The sequence below is a fragment of the Acomys minous genome, assembly GCF_964271855.1.
Source record: "Acomys minous genome assembly, chromosome: 2".
NCBI classification, from domain to species: domain Eukaryota; kingdom Metazoa; phylum Chordata; class Mammalia; order Rodentia; family Muridae; genus Acomys; species Acomys minous.
The window spans coordinates 141685236-141706640 of record NC_140484.1 but is presented as its reverse complement, the minus strand read 5'-3'; the positions used below and the strand labels follow the sequence as shown (position 1 = coordinate 141706640).

General features: G+C 42.4%; 2 protein-coding genes across 4 annotated transcripts in view; one reads left to right on the top strand and one right to left on the bottom strand.

Annotated features, from left to right (window-relative positions):
- The window catches only part of USP47 (ubiquitin specific peptidase 47), an 84763-nt gene extending 75432 nt beyond the window's left edge, over window positions 1-9331 (bottom strand). For 2 of the 3 annotated variants that reach the window (XM_084772983.1, XM_084772984.1), the window contains exon 1: window positions 8900-9162. In XM_084772983.1, coding sequence (XP_084629109.1) covers window positions 8900-8938 — 39 coding nt within the window. In that variant the 5' untranslated portion in view covers window positions 8939-9162. Of the gene's footprint in view, window positions 1-8899; window positions 9163-9308 lie in introns of those variants that run through there. The other variant, XM_084772985.1, reaches the window with a different exon arrangement.
- LOC311592508 (uncharacterized protein) lies at window positions 8950-16096 on the top strand. The gene is made up of 2 exons (XM_084773010.1): window positions 8950-9327; window positions 15018-16096. The coding sequence occupies exons 1-2, from the start codon at window positions 9020-9022 to the stop codon at window positions 15049-15051; spliced, it is 342 nt and encodes a 113-aa protein (XP_084629136.1). The 5' UTR covers window positions 8950-9019; the 3' UTR covers window positions 15052-16096.
- The last annotated feature ends 5309 nt before the right edge of the window (window positions 16097-21405 follow it).

Sequence of the window (21405 nt, the reverse complement as noted above, 5' to 3'; positions counted from 1 at the left end):
TTATGAACACTGGCTGCTCTTACAGAGGATACTTGATCCACAGCACCCACGTGGCTCCTCACAACCATCCATAACTCTAGTTCAGGGAACTGATGCCCTCTTCTGACGGCCAAGAGCACCAACATCTGTTGTGCACAGACATACTTGCAGGCAAAACACTCATACAATAAAATGAATAAGTCAAGAACAAATAAATGTTCTCATCTCATAAAAAATTATCAAAGCAGCAGCTACCTATGTGGTCTAGAGCATCCAGGTAACTGCTGGGGACAGTAGGAAAGAAGCCCACCTCACCTGAGGGATCCCACGCAATTCAAGTGACCAGCAGGACACAGCAGTGCCCTCCTCCTCTCCTTGTTCAAAGCACAAAGGACACATCAAGTCTGTGATATCCTTCTACCTGATACACAAGCTCAATTTACTCATGAAAAAGCGCTAAACAAAACCAACTGAAGGCTAATCCACAAAATAACTGACTAGCATTCTTCAGTCACCAAGATGATGAGATGGAAGCAAAGAGTAGAAAGTTGCCACAAGTAAAAGAAGACTAAAGAGACACATAACTAAACACATGGTAAATTCTGAGGCTGATCTCAGAACAACAAAGGACATTACTGAAAATGCTGGTAAAAATCTGACTAATGGCTGTACTGTGGTAACTCAATTGTACTAGGTTGATTGATTCTAATTTGAGAGCTGCTTTACGGTCATGGAAATGCTAAAATAAGCAGCTAGAGGAAAGGTATGCATGAACTTCGTATTCTTTCCACAATTTTTCATAAAGGAGGAGACGTGGAAACCAGCCATTTCAGATATCCTCAGAGAACTGACTGTATCTAAGAAGCAGTTAGAACTCCAGCTTCCCTCTTCTCCTCAATTCTTCCTGACAGAAGGCTGAACACTCCTTGAAGAGCATAGCCAGGTATATATGCAGATGTGTATGCCATTCTGAAAACTGGGGAACTGAATAAAATCTCATCTGCATACCCCATGATAAGATTCATAGGAGCTTCCTATTACCTATTCAAAACCTTGGGCAAAAAAGGTGTTTTCTGTCCAGTTCACCCAGTACTAAAGAAACAGATGTGTTTCTAGATGCTATAGTCTAAAGCAGTGGTTCTCAACCTTCCTAATGCTACAACCCTTTAATATAGTTCCTCAGGTTGTGGTGACCCCCAACCATAAAATTATTTTGTTGCTCCTTCGTAACTGTAATTTTGTTACTATTACACATCATAATGTAAATATCTGATATGCAGGCTATCTGATATTAGAACCTCAGAGGGGCTCCAGCCCACAGGCTGAGAGCTGGTGATCTAAAGGTTTCCTCACTCACACCCTCATATATTGAACCTTAATCACTAATGTGATGATGTTTGGAGATGAGGCCATTGGGAGCCTATTAGCCCACAGGCGCACAGACTTCACTGTAGAGAAAAGGTCTTTAACAAAGACGTCCCAGAGACCTGCCTCATTCTCATCCACCATGAGACACAGTGAGTAAGAGATGCCGGTTTGAACAAGGAGACACCTTGCTCTTGGACTTCCTTGCCTCCAAAACTCTGAGAAGGAAATTTCTGCTCTTTACAAACCACTCAGCTTACTGCATTTGCTGCAGCAGCCCTAACAAAATAAGATATTGGGGCTCTGTTGGGAAGATCTCCAGACATGTCACCAAACAGGGAAGCATAAACATGAGACAGCAGTGTCTGTGTTCTGTTTTAAGGACCCCTCTTAAGCTAGCATAGACCCTCAAAGGCCCTCAAAGCAAAGCATCTATATAAAAGACAAAACTGAACACAAGCAAACAAATAAATTCAGAGAAAAATAAGTATGCAGAGAAGCAAACTACCACCATTTCCAAAGAGGTAAGACATTACACACATAAATCAGACACATGCATGATTTTTAAACATTTGGGGGGGGTTGTAACTTGTAAATAATACATATTACAGCAAAACAAAAGTGATTTTTTAAAAAAATGGTTTTCCCTTTTATTTTTGAGACTGCTTAGCTGGGCAGAGAATCCTCACCCAGAAAATTTGGAAGAAGGCATTCTTCCTGCAATGCTGAACACCACAGCTTCTTCCATGTTGAAGTGTCCTACCTTGTTCTTGCCACACCCTCCCCCATACCTGGAGGATTCCTTGAAATCCCATACAGGCTCCATTACATTGGTTTAGCTCTACTTTATCTGCAGTGCTAGGTTCCGGCCAGTCTTTCCCACTTTATAATTTATCTCACTGTCCTGGAAACTTTCAGTAAGTAACTTTAACTTCTTCTATTCCCTCTGTTCTATCTCTTGAGTTCTACCTACCTAGGCAGGCCGTGGGTCTACTAACTTGTTCTAAGGGGGGAGGGGTTGTTCTCATCTATTTTCTATTTTTCCTTTTTTCCTTTCTTAGAGAAATTTTCTTTTCCAAGTTTTTCTTTAAATTCTTCTACTAAAGTTTGTTTTTTGGTTGATTTGTTTGAGAGAGTCTCACCTTGGCCAAAACCAGCCTGGAACTTGCTATCTATGTAAATCAGGCTGACATCCAACTCACAGAAAAGCTGGAGCAGGTGAAGCTTCTTACAAATGACCAAATGGGAGGTTTGAACGTGAGAAGAAATGTGCACACGCAACAGAATCTTTACAATGACCATGGCTTCCCAATAGTGGCCCTATGACACAGTTACAAGTTTGGCTTGGCTTTGTTCTTATTTTCGTTGTTGTTGTTCAGACATAGATCTCTCCGTGTACCTGTGACTGTCCTAAAACCCTCTACCTAGACCAACTCACAGATATCCACCTGACTCTGCCTCCCAGAGTGTTGGGATTAAAGGAATGTGCTACCATGCCTGGTTTACAGGAGTTCTTTGTTGAAGAGGCTGTCCTGGCCCTAGAAAGGCCTTTGGCAGCATACCTGGTTTCCACCCACTAGAGCTTTTTTCTGTGCCCTGCTCCAATATTGCCAAACACACCCTGTCGCCCATTAAGGACCACTTGGATAAACTAATAATATAGAAAAATAAGAAAAAAAAAAGAAAGAAAGAAAAGAAAAGAAAAATATGAACACAACCTGGTTGTGGTGAGAGACACCTTTTTTCTTAAAAAAAAAAAAAAAAGATTTATTTATTTATTACTTATAACGTTCTGCCCACACCTGTGCCTGCATGCCAGAAAAGAGCACCAGATCTCATAGATGGTTGTACTGGGAATTGAACTCCGGACTTTTGGGGAGAACATACAGTGTTCTCAACCTCTGAGCCAAAATGTCAGCACTTGGGAGGCAAATTGTAGAGGCAAGCTCTATAACTAAAAAGTCTTTAAAGAATCCTACTAAAATCCTAATTTAAAATATGGAGGTAAGAGGGCTGAAGAAATGGCTCAGCGGTTAAGAGCACTGGTTGCTCTTCCAGAAAACCCAGGTTCAATTCCTAGGTCCCACATGGCAGCTCACAGCTGTCTGTAACTCCAATTCCAGGGAATCTGATACCCTCATATAGACATTCATGCAGGCAAATCACCAATGTACATAAAATGAAAATAAATTATTAGAAGATATGGAGGTAAGTATCTGCCATCAGAGGGAGTAGGAAGAAACCTTAAAGAACCTAAGTCATATTCTCATCTGCTTAGAAAGTAACCCAGTAAGTTACTGCGAGGATGGCTAAGGTCAGCCAGCCTGGAAGCAGAGCAGCATTAGAAGGACATCTGAGTGATAAAATAATTACAGAGGCAAAACATCAAAATGGTAAATGTCCAAGAGACATTTGCTAAGTGAAGAACTATACATAAGAAAAAGGAAACATCAAAACTATGTTCTAGCTTAAGCAAATAAATAGATGAATCAGAAGCAGAAGATCTAGATGAGACACTTACCTACAAGTGTGCAAATCACTGGCTGAAGCCATACAAGTAACTGTGCTTACTCCAGAGAAATACTCAGAGCAGGAAAGTAGAAGAAATGAAAAGCATGATCATGAATTGTGACAGCACAGTACATCAACAATTACCCAGAAAACAACAAACCTGCAAAGCTACAGTCAAACAGCCTAGTCATCCAGACACACAGAAATGCCAACTGCCACCGCTGAAGTGTTCCTTCCTGCTCCTGTGCTAGAGAGAATCTAGATGCCCACTGTTCTCTACGGAACTGGACTCATATTCTGCATTCAGTCTCCTTTCACTTCATTAAGTGATGATAATTTTCAGAATGAGCTGACCTCTGATAATACCCCAGTTTAAGACACTAATGGGCATTATCTGAGAAGTCTCTCATGGGCAAGAATTGGTGTTTTCTAAGAATCAACAAACTCAGAAATGACCATATGGCATTGCAGCAACTCCGAGTAGTTTAACCAAGAGAGATAAAAGAATACTCATTTCATATAGTCTTTAGCAGATAGTGATGAAATAAGGCAACAGAGAAACCAATAGTCATTGAGGATCTCTCCTATACAGTTGTGAAGCTTCTGCCCTCTAATGAGTTAATACATACAAAGCAAACAGTATCTGGCTTCACAATAAATGTTGGTTATTACTATCGTCATTAGATGCCAAAAATCCAGTTCCAAATATAAGGAGTTAGTGACAGCATGGGAAAAACAAAACAAAACACTGAGGTGTGCAATTTACATGTCCATTTATTTTTTTCTATATTTATATGCTCCATGTGCTAAAAGTATTATTTTAAAACTTTACAGCTGGGTGTGGTGACACACACCTTTAATCCCAGCACTCAGAGGCAGGAGAAGCTCTGAGTTCAAGGGTAGCCTGGTCTACATAGTGAGCTTCAGGTTAGCCAGGACTATATACAGAGATCCTGTCTCAAAACCCAAAACCCACCAAAACATTAATAAATACCTACCTTACTCTTTATGATACTTGAGATGTCTACTCTTTCTCCCACACAGCAGAGTGCTCATAATTCTATGCCCCAAACCCTTATAAGGAAACAAAACCACCAGGTAATAAGTAAAACTGGAGATACTAAAAACAAGCAATCTCAACACCAAAATCAATACTCCACAATTAAAAGACACATGGCAGAGTAAAAGAGTGATGTTCTCCTTACTCAACACCACCCTCTCCTTTTGCTCTTTTTGAGGTACAATTTAGGAGTGCTAAAATGCTGGCTCATGTCCAAATAAACAAGCCTTAAGCGGTTGAAGACCTGAGGAATGCAAACTCCAGAAGAGAAAAGATGAGCTCTGCTGTCCCCCTCTATCTTCAGCCATGAGAAAAGCTCTCCTACGGAGATGCTGACCAGTGACAACAATCAAAAAATGACACTAGGAAAAGAAAGAAAGAAAGAAAGAAAGAAAGAAAAGATGACACTAGAGATCTAGACCTCTCTTAATGCAAAAGCTTAAAATAACAGAGTTCTCCTAAGAAGAAAAAGATGTTATCCAGATATGTCATGGATGTGGAAACAGCTTGCCAATTACGCTGTGGAAGATCTCCAAGCAGAGGATAGCCACTTAGAATTCAAAGCCTCCTTCCATCTTTACAACCATACAAATGAGTATTTACTAAGCTATGCCCCAGCAAAGACACTCCCCAGACTTGTAATAGTTATAGAAAAACAAAAGGGAGAAGCACACCACCTTTGCTGTCGAGGAATTCCCAATGAACAACATAAAATGTGCATTGCAGTTGGGAACCACAATAGATGTTCTGTTTATGAACTGCTAAGTGATCTCATATGCAAAAGCCTTCTAATGAGAAATTCTTAAGGTTAAAATGCCCAAGACTTTTAGAATAAAGGAGGTTTATGGAGTGTGTGCTGAGGTTTTGACCAGGTGAAGTTAAGTAGGAAAGAGGGATGGCACAAACCCAAGTATAAAGTAAGCTGGCGAGAAACCTGTTGGTCTACATTAAAAACTTGTTCCATGGGAAGAGAGATAAGCGAGGAAAGGACGAGTTGTGGCCAGAAACAAGTGTTCTGAGCCTTGAATACCAAGCTGTACTCAGCCTATACAGCAACCACTCAACATTGCTGCCCCCATTGAGAGCTGGGCCCTAAAAATGAAATGCCATGTCAACCATGTTCATGTGTCACAGAAAATAGCTCTTCTTTTGATTTTTTTTAATTCTGCCAATTTAAAAATCACTCATAACTCAACAAATCCACGCCAAGTTAGTTTGTCAATCTCTGTACTCGCTGAACATAGGTCTCCAGCAGTTCTCTACGGGACACTTGTGACTCCTTAACAACTGTGCGAATGAATGAACGCACACGTGGAATCAAAAGCCACGCCCCCAAGGGCCACAACATCTCTGAAGCAAACAAACAAACTTCTTCAGGGTTGTTAACACAGCCTACATTATGCAGGAAAGCTTTTAATTCTATAGTTTATTTTCACTTACTAAATACAAGTTTCTGGCGAATTATAAACTATTCTTAGAGCCCCAGGATAACATGGAGTGAATGAAAGAGGACAAGCAAGAGTTGATGGAAGGCCCAAGCTCTAGTGCTTCATCTGTCCCTGAGGCTTATTTCAAAGTCACTTCTAATCTCAGAGCTATACTTCTTACCCCTGTGAAAACAGAACTGCTTTAAATTATTAGCAGAGCACAGTGATTTTCTCTCAGATTTAGCACAAGAGAAAGGCTTTGCATAAATGAACGGACAGACAGGATGTTTGTTATGCTTTAAGTATCTAAACCTAGCCCCCCTCTGCCCCCCCCCCAAAAAAAATCAAGGAAGAGGAAGGGAGAAAGCCCATGTATTTGGTTTAAGAGATCCCTGGCTTCCTTCTGGAACACAGGGTAATTCAGAAGCAAATGTGGAAGCAGAAGCAACCTTCACCTCTTGGATGAAGGATGAATATGGCCATCAAATACAAAAACATTATCTGGTTAAAGAAAAGAAAAAAAAAAGTTTGCATCTCAAGAGCAGTGCTGTGCACGATCCCAGGAAGTAGGAACCACGGATAAAATACTAAAAGCCAAGGAACAGGAAATAAAGTATAAAGAATTAAAAACTAAAAACAACAACAACAAAAAAGTAAGTTAGGCTCATCAGATAAGGAAGATCTCCTCAGATAAGGGAGAGTTCAAACGTCCAAAAGGTAAAACAAGCACTGCAATACTTTAAGACACCACGTAAGTTCCTGCAAAGCAGGATATGTGCAAACCAAAATGTTAATACAATCTTATGCAGGGTTCTACCTATGTTCTATTTTCTAACCATTGGAAATTAAGGATTAATTTTGTCTCTCAGAACAGAAACTACCACCAAAGGAAATGAAAGTTACCTTTCTTTAAAGCCTATTACTTCCCTTCAAAGTTCACATGTAGTCAAGCTATAAATGCATTGAGTAGCAGACCTTTTGAGCATTTGTGGTCAAAACCCCTGCCATGTTTGAAAAACAAAATCTTAATGTTAATAAAAGTATTCATTTGTTTGAAAAACAAAAACAAAATATATTACTTCCTTCCTTGTTATTTAGTACAAAGTACAAAGTACAAAGGCCCAGACTGGATGGACTCAAGGAGGCCTGCGTTCCCCCATCTCCTACCCATGAGTTGTTGAAACTGCTCCAGAGACAAGATCTCTAATTCATGTTTATCTGCTGTACAGAGCTAGTGATGCTTGATAGAGAAATACTGACACATAACCTGGCCTTAAAAAGCACAAAGACAACCTGCTGAGCTTGATAGCACACACTTTTAACTAATGCCAGCACTAGGGAGGCTGAGGTAGGCAAATCTCTGAGTTCTAGCCAGCCTTGACTACAGGGTGAGTTCCAAGCCAGCCAAGGGTATATAGTAAGATCCTGTCTCAAAACAGCAAAAATAAAACCCTATAAATCAACTTATTGTCCATTTTAACTATGCAAACACAAAACAAAAGTCACTTTTGTGTTGTGCCAGGGTTTGCTACAATATAAAAAAGCCCTAGACTTTTAGGAATCTGAAATGATCATGTATAATAGACATCAAGATCCTACCTTGCTAATGTCAACTTAACACATGGCATCTATTTAAGGTATATGAGACATAAAAATCCAAAGCATTAAGCCTGACGATCAGCAGTTAAAAATACATGTTTGAATATGCTGGGGATATTTATAAAGCCAACAGACTATTAATATGTCGAAATCCACTGGCCAGTGCAGGATTCTACCTTTAATCTTCTCCTACTTACTGCTCAGGGGAAGCCAAGAAGTCCGGGAGTTTTACGTCACTCGCTTTCAAGAATGTAAGTCACTCAAATTGGCAACACCAGCGAAAGACCAAAAAAAATAAATCCAAATAAAACAACACTTCATTTCTCCATATGGTAAAATTTTAACTTGGTTACCTCCTACCTTCCCGTTCAAGCCCCACTAACTTTTCACCGATCCTGGGTAGGCCCCATTTAGGCAGGCCAATCGTAGTATTACGAAGTAACAGGAGTTGGGGGAAGAAGGGAGCCAAAAACAAAACAAAAACCCCACACAACTCTTTTAACAGTTAAGTCTGCCCTCCCAACAGATCTCAGCTCGGGTGTAGATTTCACAAGCCCCGTTAAGCTATCCACTGTCAAACCCCAGAAAGCAGCACCGTCACCCCATCCTTGCCCACGGGCAACTGTTCCCGACTGTTTTCTTTGAAATGATCTCCTAACTCTCTTAGGCTCGACGTGTGAAGTGTGGACTTCAAAGGCCACTTTCTCTCGGAAACCCCAGCTCGGAGCAGGACCGGACTCCTCCGATCCGGTGTTTGATGCGCCCGCCCCTCGCAGCCGGGGGGTCTCTCCCGGCTACGTGGCCCCGGGAGCCAGCGGTCTCCAAGTGCTCGCCGCGCCCACCGTCCCACCCGGCCGGCCGCCTGCTCCGTCCCAGCGTGCCTCCCGCCCCGGGCCTGCGCGATTCCCAGCGGACCGCACGCAGGCTTCGGGCCTAGCCTGGCCCGCCCGCCCCTCACCTCCTTCGGGACCAGTTGGTTCTCCTCGCCGGGCACCATCGCTCAGACTCCGACCGCTCGTCTCCGCCCTGCCTGCGGGGGACGGGTGGAGGTGGCGGCGGCTCTGCGTCTCAGGAGAGAATGGCAGCGGCAGTCATCCTCCCGGCCGCCTGCGCTCTGGCAACCGCGGAGGGCCTCGGCTCAGGCCTGAGACACCAGCGCGCAGACACTGACCCAGGGCGCCGCCGCCGCCGCCGCTGCCGCCGCCACAGCTGCCTCCGCCGCCGCCGCCGCCCCTCCCCCGGCCCGCGGCAATCAATGGAAAAATGGCGGCTGTCGCTCTCGCGAGAATTCGGCGCGGTGGGCGCGCGGCCGGGCGCCTGGCGCCTGAGGTGCGCGGGTGGCCGTCGCGAGCTCGGGATCTTCTCACCTCTTGCTCAGCCCTCCGGGTACGCCACGCAGGGTTGGGTGAGGGCGGGTGCGAACGCTTTTCACAACCGGGAAGCCCGTCCTCCCGTCCTCCGGGCTCCCTCTGTCGGCGGAGAGAGGGACGAGGCCCCAGTTGGGCTCCGGTTCAAAGCCCCCTTCCGACCTCACAGTCCGCACTGCCCCCGCCCCCGCAACCCTCCCCCCCCGCCCCCCCTCCCCCCTCCCCCCGGTACCGTTGGCCTCTAACTAACCGGTAAACAACGCACCTTGTAGGGAAATCATCTTTCTCCAGCCCCACTCTCCTTAGGGACCTCGGTGCCCACCTGCTAGCCCCCCCACCGCCGAAGCCCCCTCTCGGTGCTCCCCGGCACACTTCTGGGTAACTTGCTATCATGCTATAGGGTCAAACAAACCTTTGCGAGCAGAGCTAAAGTGCCCTTCAACCCGCGCTGTTCTTTTGAACATGTTTTTTTTGGAGACTTTTAAACTCCTCTGGCAGTAAATGCCATGTGTTGTGCTAAACACATTTCGTATTAGTCATTTCCTTAATCCCACTCCTTCCATTATGAAGACCCAGGGAGACTTCCTTCATCAAGACTTCTGGCAAACTAGTGATCTTACAGCATGCTGGGCTAATTCCATCCTGCCATCTACCCAACATCCACAGCGCCAACTCCCTTACCTGTGTTCTTGGCTCTCCAAACTTGTTTCTATTGTACTTCCTACCCCCAAGGAAAGCGCTCCATACAAGTTATGTAAGACTTATTAGAATTCCGCTAATTATGGCATTGTAAAACACCTATAAAATGTAAAAAGCATAGCAAAGACATTTAAAATAAATGAGTTTTTAAATAGTAATGATTTAAAAAAATCCATTAATCCCACTGAAAATATTTAGTGAACTCACTATGATTGACTTAAGTTTCATCAGTTAAAAAAAAAACTAATTCTTTGTGAAACACTTACTAAAATACCTGATACAGTGTTCAAGTTAAGCTGAAAAAGGTAACCCGCAAAGATTTTGATCGTAATGGAAGAAGTGCGTTTCAACTACTCTTACTAATACAATGCTCAGTTTTTATGTTGCAACCTCCAGCCATACAAAGGGTTTTGTTAAAATTCAGCTACTAATTTTCCATCTTCCCTAATGTCATGGTGCTAATCTTTCCGAAATGATTTCACAAGATCTTGTTCATAGAATAATGGTTGTAAGTTTGGCATTTGAAGAGATCTCAATATTGTTTGAGGATTTCAAAGGTAAAGTTATAATATTTGATGGCATTGTGAGAATTACAGCTTCTGTATATGTATGTATAGATCGAGATAGATATGTAGATAAATACTCTGAAAAAAAAAACCCAAAAAGAATAAAGAAAATACAGTTTACAAAAAATTTTAATTAAATTATTATTATAATTTATTATATATCATATAACATATTAGTACTAAATACTAATATTTATTATAAAATATTGAGTAAAAATTTACTTACATGTAGAAATATACTAATATAAATTAAAAACAAAATACCAATTAAAAATTGGCAACAACAATAACAAATGACAAGTTTTTTATATAAAGGTTCTTATAAATAAGAAAACTATGACTAGCTCAATAAATATTTAAAATGTTTTATTAAAGATGAACTAAAAGTCATCAATAACATCTAAAAAGATGCTCACCTTTACTCATAATTCAATGAAACTCAAAGGAAAACAAAACAGCATTTTAAATTTCAGATAAAACATTTGTGGGAAGAAAGGCTATTGTCCCCTACCCCTCTTCCCCTCTTTTCCACCCCCACCGCTTTGTCATTCTTACTCCTTAGCAAGTAGAGCAGTTGTTAGTCTCTGGACATATTTTTAGTTTCAGCTAATAGGTTTGAAGCTTGGTTCTTTACAGTTTAGACGTTCACACAGTTTTTACTTGTTATAAATATAGTTATTTAATTATAGTGGTCTTTCTAGTAGATTTCTTTCCCTAAATGTGAATTTTTTTCCTTAAAACAAAGCAAAACAATTGTTAGTTACTATTTATTCTTTCCCCCTTCATTTTATGGAATGAGGTGTTTTGTTTTTGTTTTTGTTTTTTGTATAATATCATCTAAGGTTGTCACTCAAGGTCTTTCATAAAATAAGTTATTGTATTTCACAGAGCAATACAAGTAAGTTAATAAATATCAATGTATATAAAAATTCTTATTGACAAAAGTAGAATTAATACTTAGATGCTAGCCATTGATAGACTTTTATATATGCATAAAAAATTAGGTCATTCGAGAAACTTTTTCATCTGTTTCTAGGCTGTAGACAAAGTGTGGCCTCTGAACCTCAGCCCTCATCACCATTTGGCACACAGGTCGCATTTATGGACATCCTCCTGTTTATATTGTGCCATTGTCTATGAGGTGTCATAAATCCCACAGTGTCTCCATTGATCCGATTACACAAGCCTTAAAGTTTATTATATATTCAAACACTAGAAACATAAGGCTTTCTGGAAGATAAAAACACAGTAAGTAAAGCTTAGAAGGTAGTGGTTTTTTTTTTTCTTCTTTTCCCCCACAAGGAATTAAAACTTTATTGTAAAGAACATGCAAAAAAGGGGCTGGAGACATGGCTCAGTGGTTAAGAGCCTGTTCTTCCAAAGGACCCGGGTTCAATTCCCAGCACCCACATGGCAGCTCACAACTGTCTGTAACACCACACAGCAGGATTAGGCAAAACCAATGTCTCCACATGCCAAAGGACTTTAGGAAAGTTAGACCATCTGTCCAAAGCTGGGCTTCATAATGCATTCAATACTTCCACTGTAAATTCTTATAATTATCTACCCAGCCACCCACACTCCACAGCAGAATTCAAACTAGAAAAACAATTAGCTTTATGCTATCTTTCATGTCCCATACTTGCATTCTGTCCTTATCACCTAATATTTACCCTTTCTTTTTTTGCTTTTTGTTTTGTTTCATTTTTTTGAGACAAGGTTTCTCTGTGCATCCATTTCTATCTTGGACTCACTTTGTAGACGAGACTGCTCTTGAACTTACAACTCACAGAGACCTGTCTGCCTCTGCTGGGATTAAAGGCATGCACCACCACCACCCAACTAATATTTACCATTTCTTGCTGTCCTTTCCACATGTTATACTATCCTCACATGTACATCTGTGTATATGTGTATACATATGTATTAGTTAGGAGCTCCCTCTGAGGGAGGACACTGGTATTCTTCTGAGATTGTGTGACCTTACTTAATATACATTCTAAGTTTAACTATTTTCCTGAAAGTGTTGTGACTTCCTTTTTATTTAGAGCTAAATAGTATCCCATTTTATATGTATACCAGATTTTTATCAACCAATAATCGGTTGATGGACAACCAGGTTGGTTCCGTTTCCTTGCTGTAGTGAATAAAGCCATAATAAACATGTAGTACAAATATCTCAATGGAGGCTTTCTGGGTTAATTTTCTATTGCTGTGATGAAACAACATGAGCAAGTCAGCTCATGAAAGAGTTTAATATGGCTTACAGTTTCAGAGGATTAGAGCTTATGATGGCAGAATGAAAGTATACGTCTTGATCTACAGAAAGAGGTCACTGGGAATTGCATGAACCTTCTGAAACCTCATAGCTTACCCCAGTGACACATCTTCTCCAACAAGGCCACACCTCCTAATCCTTCCCAAACAGTTCCATCAACTGGGAATCAAGTATTCATATTCATATATATCAGGCCATGGGGGCTATTCTTATACAAACTATCACAACTCCACTCCCTGGCCCCCATAAATTCATGGCTATATCATAATGCAAAATGCACTTAGTCCAACTTAAAAGTCCCCATAGTCTTTCACAGTCTAAACAAAATTTAAAAGGTCAAAGTCTCTTCTGAGATTTAAGGCAATCTCTTAATTCTAACCCCTTGTAAAAATGAAAGCTCAGGTGTTGTGCATGCTGTCCAGCTGCTACAGTTCATATGTGCAGCTGCCCTGCTCTGTCCAGAGACAGTTTCCTTGTAGTCATACACTGCCCCTGGCTCTTGCAGTCTTTCATTTCCTCCTCCGAGATGAACCCTGAGCCTTGGGCCGGGGTGAGATGTCAGTGTCCTGTTTAGGGCCCATCATTCCACACTCTCTGAAAGAAGGTTGACCTTAAAGGTAGATTAGAAAACCTCAGGTAGAGTGTCTGAGAGCTCACTCGGCAGAGTGCTGGCCAAGCGTACCTGAGTCTCCAGCACTGCCCCAACACGAGCATGGCCGGCATGCTGTAATCTCACCCTCTTAGGACGGATAAGAGAATCAAGGGTTCAAAGTTATCCACAACTACATAGTGAGTGTGATGCCAGTGTGCCTTACAGGAAACACATACACACACACACACACACACACACACACACACACACACACACACACAGAGAGAGAGAGAGAGAGAGAGAGAGAGAGAGAGAGAGAGAGAGAGAGAAGGTGTTCACTTATTATGGTCAGTTTCCACTAAGTATTTCTAAGGCATTAGTCATCATGATTTAGGCTTAAAAGAGTAAAGGTAGTGAGAGAGCTGACTGCTTTTCTGCACCATTGAGTAAAGTAGATGAAAAATAACGATGTCAGAATTCTGTGTCTGAAGTTGGATTCAACAGATATTTGTTGGGAGTTTTTCTGATGAGGCGTGCCCCGCGGGACTGTCAGATAGATGACGAAGAATGTTCTCCACTTTCAGACAGCTCACACTTGCTCAGCACTGGACAATGTGCAAAGCTGGGGATCCACATGGGGCATAGAGCTTGGTGAGCAGAGCCTGGTCCAACGCAAGCTTCCACCTGCTTGTAGCCGGACCTCCATATGCATAGCATAACTTACATGGCCATACATAGTAGCCCTAGCTGCAACTGAAGCAAACCACCGTGAGGAAAAGATACAGGTGTGGATGTGAATGTGGAATCCTGAGTATAGGGGAAAGGGACCTGTCAGGTCATGCCTCCAGATGATTGGAAGAACTTTCAGTGAGAAAAGGGGCCTCTTCACCTGTGATTGACTCAGTCAGGGCCATATGTGTGACACAATGGGAGAGATTAAGCTGAGTGTGCAAAGCTCAGATACACAAACGAGGAGGCATCACTGGAGGCAGAAGCTGCTTGGAAGAGCCTAAAAAGATCGCACACATGAGCCAAGGTCTGTGCTGCCATGCTGAGGGCTTAGGCACTTTTTGGTCTTTAGAGTCGGTTATTTGAATACTTTTAAAAAATGTTTTAAAGTAGTTTAGGAAATTCTAACATTAAACTTACAAGTAGAAAGTGGCAACTTTATCATAAAACCACACAGACTCTCATTTCTCAGGAAGAAATTACAACCAAAATTTTGGAGCATAAGATTGCTGAGCCCTTACAGAAAGTCAGTTAACTATCTGGTCACAACTCAGGCAGCAGCAAGTTCCAAATTTATCTGACCTCTTGTGTATTTGGGAAAGCACTCATGTAAGTTAGTTTGTTTGTAAACTCAGTTACATGTTCTAGTGTTAGCCAATAGCCCCAAATCTAATGATCTGGGACATATTTCATCATTAAAAACAATGCATGCAAATCCTGACTTCATATCTAATAGGGTTGGTAACAGCCTAAGTGCTGCACTTACCAGGGCTGAGATGTCTGAGCCTGACCATGAACCACAAAAGGGAAAGGTTTGCTTACCAGTTTTTCCCTTTTGTTCACAGGCAGCAGGGTGTTGTGGAGACCGGCACTGAGTGAGGACAGACCATCCCAGTGCAGCGGCTGCCTGGCCACTAACTTAAACAGCTGTCCATTTTTCTCATGGCTAAGTAGGGACAAGCATGTGGTGTTTGTGAGGGTGAGTCCGGTAGGGACAAACGTGTGGTGTTTGGGAGGGTGAGTCGAGTGGACAGAGAGGGGCGTTTGGACAGTGCCTGGCGTCCACTAAGCGCCACACAAGTCCTTGATACTGGGGGTGGGATTATGTCCAGATTGCTTCTCCTGCTAAGAATCCTTATAAGTTGCTTTCTTACTTGGGAGGGCAAACTGGTTAAAACCAGAGAATGTAATCTGTAAATCTACCTCACTGAACTCTCGGTGACTCTTCTCCTGCTGAAGAAGAGCCATTCTTTACTTCTCCCAGGGAATCTGGGCACAGTACATGCCAAGGGGCCATCAGACAGGTGTGCCAAGTGGGTGCACTGATGTTGTTCCGTTCTAGCAAATCTTAATGTTTCTTCTTTTTTATAAAAAGCAAACATATGTGTGTACATATGTGTTCATATGTATGCATGTATGTACACATAAGCATATGAGCATATATATACATGTTTGTACATGTAAGTATGCATTCATATGTAAGCACATACATACAAACATGCATATACACTTATAGGTATACAAGTGTATATTTTTGAATATACACACACCATTTGTCTAAGTGTATGTGCATACATAGATTTTAATGAGTCTATATTTATTTGTGTGTACATATCTACATCTGTGCATATGTACACATATGTATTTGCACACATATCTGTATTTTTTATGTACACAAACATGCACAAGGCTTGTCTGTATATTTAAATTACACTTATAAATTATAAATTACAATTACATTTGAAATTATATAAATAAAGGATATATATGCATATGTATGTCATTCAATGGATTTTCTGTATTTTTTTGTGATGTTCTCAGTCACTTTTGTAACATAGTTTCACCATGTAGTCTTGGCTGGCCTGTTGCAGAGATCCATCTGTCTTTGACTCTAAGTACTGGAATTAAAGGTGTGTGTCACAAAGCCTGGCTAATAATGTGCTTGATCACTTTGGAGGCTCCTATGCTTAGAAATCTACTGGTAAGATCTCCAGACTGCCTGAGTCTTGGGTAAGAGAAACATAGGGACAGCCAAAGGCAGGTGGCAGAAGGGAACCTGGCTAGAGCCCGAGTGTCAGATAGCTGTGGGCAGCACCCTGCTATGAGGGCTCTTCCTACACAAGTCAGTGAGGGTCTGAGTTTCAGATACAGTATGTTCGAGCAGTACAGACTCACTTGGCGAGCATGTACTAACTGGCCCCATTCTGGCTCAGTACACTGCCGGGGATGCTGACACTAGGTGGTCATTTGCTCAAGGAGTTTATGTTCTGATAGAAATGACTAGTACCAACAAATTTCTTCAATTAGAATTATTTTTATATGTGTAAATATATAAATCTACCTACAATTCATGCACAAGTAGAATTGCCTCAAACACAGAAGTCTTCAGAGGAGGAAAGTTTTCCTGGACCAAAGAGGTGGTGCTTGAAAGAAGTATTGAAAAGAAATATTTATTTATTTATTTATTACATATTCAGTGTTCTGCCTACATGCATACCTGCAGGCCAAAAGAGGGCATTAGGTCACATAATAGATGCTTATGAGTCACCATGTGGTTGCTGGGAATTGAACTCAGGACCTCTGGAAGAACAGCCAGTGTTCTTAACCTTTGAGCCATCTCTCCAGCCCAAAAAGGAACATTTTGTGCTTATCTGAAAGTTAAACAAACAAAAGCCTCTCTTGAAATGCTTGTTCAGACATTCTAGATGCAGATGGAGCAACTGCAGACATGACTATGTAAGGTCCATGAGGATTTTGCGGGCTTGTGCTCACTGCCGTGAGCCTGATGCTTACAATAATAATCGAGACATGATGAGTTCTCGTTTGTAACACAGTGATTAAAGAGACTGCATGTGTAATGTTGGGTGGAAGTCTTTATTTTTCTTTTCAGTCAGAGGGTTCATTATAGTGACACTGGGCTTAATCTAGTGCCAACTCCAGAGCTGAAAACCGAGGCCCAAAGAGACCAAGTACCCAACAGGAGTCCAGGAGAGAGCTGGAGCGGGACTCCTGCTTCCTGACTCCTCGCCCAGTGCTCTCGTCATCATCTAATGGCAGCTCCTCAAAAGTACCAGATGGCCACAGTCCACCCCTGGTATTCAGACCTTCTCGAGAGCCAGAAATGAATCCGATCCAGAAGGCTGCAGGAAGCAAGGCAGCTAGCAATTCCTCAGTCCTACTGCTGTCTGAACCGTGTTCGGCTTCATTTGAAACCAGTGGTTCCAGTTGCTCCTGAGTCCCCACCCCCACCCCCCCACCCCCGTCCCCTGCCTTTTTTTTGATATGAGGAAGAACAAAGCAGCATTATATCCATAGCTGCCACATAACTTACATAATGTAAACACAAGCTCTAACCACGTCACAAACAAACCATTTCATTTAGGTGTGTACCTATAAGAGGAATTGCTGTGTAACATTGTTAGGTCACATGAAGTCTCTACTTTTTGCCTTTTTAAAACCCCTATACATTTCACATAATGGCCATGACAACTATATCCATAGCATCTGGACAATATACACTCAGTGGTTAGGAGTGTGTACTGTTCTTGCAGAACAGAATTCAGATCCCAGCGCCCACACTGGGCAGTTCACAACCACTTGAAACTCCAGCTCCGGAGAAATCAACACCTCTGGCCTCTTCATGCACGTGCACTTACATGCAGTACCCATATACAGACACATACACATACTTCCTGTAAGTTAAAAGAAAGAAAAATCATGTATTAGTTATCCTTCTCAATGCTGTGATCAAATACTTAAGGAAGGAAGGGCTTACAGTTTGTTTGGTTTTGTTTTTGTTTGCTTGTTTTGTTCTTCAAGACAGGGTCTCTCTGTGTAGCTTGGCTGTCCTGGACTCATTTTGTAGACCAGGCTGGCCTTAAACTCACAGTGATCTGCCTGCCTCTGCCTCCTGAGTGCTGGGTTTAAAGGTTTGTGCCACCTTACAGTTCAAAGGGATACAGTCTGCCGTGGTGGGGAAGCCACAGCAGCAGAGGATGAGGCAATTGGTCACTACGGCCAGGAAGCTGCTGGAGCACAGGAAGCCAGGCTGACCTATACAGCTCCAATGCTTGCCCCCTAAAGGCCCACTTCGTCTATCAATCCTCTCTCATAAAGGATACATGACCTCCCAAAACAGTTCCACCAGCTGGGGACAAAATGTTGAAACACTTGAGCCTGTGGGCGAGGGCGTTTCACATTCCAACCACAGCCAGTTATATTACCATCTTTCGAAACTGTCTATGCCTCATCTGGTAAAGACCAAAGCCTCTAGCGTGGTTGACAGGTCTCTGCACGACCTGGTCCCCCCTTCTCAGCATCCTCAAGGATACCCTTCTACTTTATATTTACATTTCAGCTCCATTCTTCAGATATCCAGACAGCTAGCTTTTGCCTTCACTAGGGCACATCTGTTTCTACTTCCTGGGATTTTTCTTCTGTGGCACTTGCCACTGCCCCACTCATCTTTCCACAGTTTATTTTAAAATAGTACATATGAACTATATTACAATTCATATGAAGTGTGGTTTCACTAGGACATCTTCCTACATAGATAACTTGTTTGATTGTATTCACCCCAAACTCTGAACCCCCATTATCATCTCTGGTCCCCACTCCTTCCTGCCTCTTGGCCCTCATCTTCTTTCCAGCATATTTCTTGTCAGCTCAGTCTGTGTAACCTCAAGGAGGCCTTTCTCCCACTTTAGATGAGGTCAGATGCCTTCCTGCATCCTCTCTTATGAACCTGTTTTTCTTCTTCTAAGTACATAACACAACTGTAACCAAGTACCTAAGTTATTTGTTGTCCAATGTTTGTCTGCCCCAACAGAAGGAACGTTTTGTGAGAAAGGCTTTATTAATCCCTGTCACTGCATTAGCAGTAACAAATACTTGTTTGAATGAATGAATAAAAAAATGTTTTTTAATTTATTTTTTTAAAGAATTTATTTTTGTTTTATGTGCATTGGTGTTTTGCCTGCATGTATGTCTGTGTGGGAGTGTCATATCCTGTAGTTAACAAACAGTTATGAGCTGCCATGTGGTGCTGGGAATTGAACCTGGGTCCTCTGAAAGAGCAGTCAGTCTTCTTAACCACTGAGCCATCTCTCCAGCCCTCCAGCTCCACTTAAAACTTTTTAAAACAGTATTTCTCTCTCTGTCTCTCTCTGTCTCTCTCTCTGTCTGTCTCTCTCTCTCTCTCTGTCTCTCTCTCTCTCGTGCACATGCGTGCTCAAGAGAGTCTGCCTGTATGCAGGCACTCATAATTGCTGTAGTGCACGTGTGGAGGTCAGACTGGGACAATTCCTGAGAGTTTGTTTTCTGTTTCCACCAAATAGGCACCAGAAAATCTAACTTAGGTCATCAGGCTTGTAGCAAGCTTCTTTACCCACTAAGCAATCTCACCAGGTCCAAGTAACAATAATCTTTAGAGGCTGAAGAGATGGTCCCATGGTTCAGATCCTAGCAGATCCTAGCATCCATTTTGGGTGGCTCACAACCCTGAAACTCAAGAGAGTCTGATGCCCTCTTCTGGTTACCCAAGGCACATCTGCATAAACACACACACACACACACACACACACACACACACACACACACACACACACACACAGAGAGAGAGAGAGAGAGAGAGAGAGAGAGAGAGAGAGAGAGAGAGAGAGAGGTACTTAAAGAAAAAAAATTTAAAAATGTTACAAATATTAACTCATAAAAAGGAATACATACAAAGGGACGTAATATATACTGTGAAACAGGAGTAGACATTGCTCCCAAATAAAGTACACACACAATATTTCAGTTTGAGTTCTCCCCAAAAGAGAACTGTGGAGCTGCAATGAGAGAAATAAAGGAAGCAGAGATGCATAGGACAGATAATTGGGCACTTGAGGGGCCTAGCTGTCAACTGAAGAGGGCACAGCCTTACACCAGTCAGGAACACGGGCGTCTCTCCTGTGGGGTGGCCTCTGCATTGCCTGTCAGGGAGCGCGGAGTCAGGGAGCCTGTGCGCATGCATGGGGAAGGGGGAGCAGGAGGAAAGATGGGCTTCTGGAGGCAGAGTTGGCAGCCCTGTGCCACGGAGGAGGCGAGGCCTGTGGACTGCTCTGAAGGTCAGTGTCTGGGGACAGAGCAAAGGCGGGATGAGCTCTGTCTGCTTCCTGGCTTCTGTAGAGTTCACCAAGGAGTTGGTTGGCTGGGAAAGGCCTAGTCCTGGTGTTTACAGAGTCACACCTAGGGTGGCGGCTTGTGAAGCCCGTTCTGACCCTATGGGAAGTGCAGTGTTTCTATGACGGGCCAATCAATCTGTTAAGTCGCTGCTGTGTCATAAGCTTTCATTATATATTGAAATTGATTTGCCTAGACTATGCTATAGATTACACAGCACAAAAACACATGAATAGCTCTTACAAATCTGCATTAAAGGAAATGCCAACTCTCTATCATACTTGTGGGCTTAAAGCCCATTTCTTAGAAGTGCTAGCCATAGGATAGTCTCACTCAGAGGTTAATTTTGTTGACACTGAATACTCAATCAGCGTCAGAACAATCACATCCAAGAGAAGATGAATGACAGGAAAGGTGTTTGACCAAAGACAAGTATTCGCAGGGTTAGGGTAAGTGGCTTGAAAACTCACTGTGTGTGGATTAAAAGACCATCCAGGGATGTTCCTCTCAGTTAACTTACCCTGAGTAGCCTCTATTTTCCTCTCTTAACCATGTCCTAGTTTCTGTGCACGGAGGCAGCAGGGTGCAGAGCTGCTAGGAGCAGGGAACTGATAAGCTTTCCCTAGGGGCTCAGTACAGGAAGGAGGAAGGAGGTAGAAGTGGACCAGAGGCAGGAGAGGTCAAAAGGAGATGCCCTTTGGGGAGTTGCAAAATAATTGTGTAGGTTTTGGTGAAACAGCTAGTACAAAAGGGAGAAGACAAGACGGGGTCAAGAAGTATATCCTTCTGGGCTATGTAGGGTTTTGTTTTCCTTCGATTAAACAATCTGTTTAAAAAATGTTTCCATGTATGTGTGTCTTTTATAGACACACATAGAAGCATTGGGTCCCTTGGAGGTGGAATTACAGGCAGTTGTGAGCCACCCAACATGGGTGCTGGAATTGACACACAGGTCCTCTGGAAGGGCAGGCAGTGCTCTTAAACATCTCTCCAGTCATGTTTTTATTCTTTATTTTCAATTTTCAATTGAAGTAACCCCACAGGGATAAGCTAGCTAAATTCTGTTTCTGA

What these genes read in the sequence shown, in the direction of transcription:
- LOC311592508 (XM_084773010.1), top strand. Translation starts at nt 9,020, where the DNA reads ATGGCAGCGGCAGTCATCCTCCCGGCCGCCTGCGCTCTGGCAACCGCG. An exon ending in CCTCTTGCTCAGCCCTCCGG is followed by an intron (nt 9,328 to 15,017) that starts GTACGCCACGCA and finishes TTTTGTTCACAG; the next exon opens with GCAGCAGGGTGTTGTGGAGA.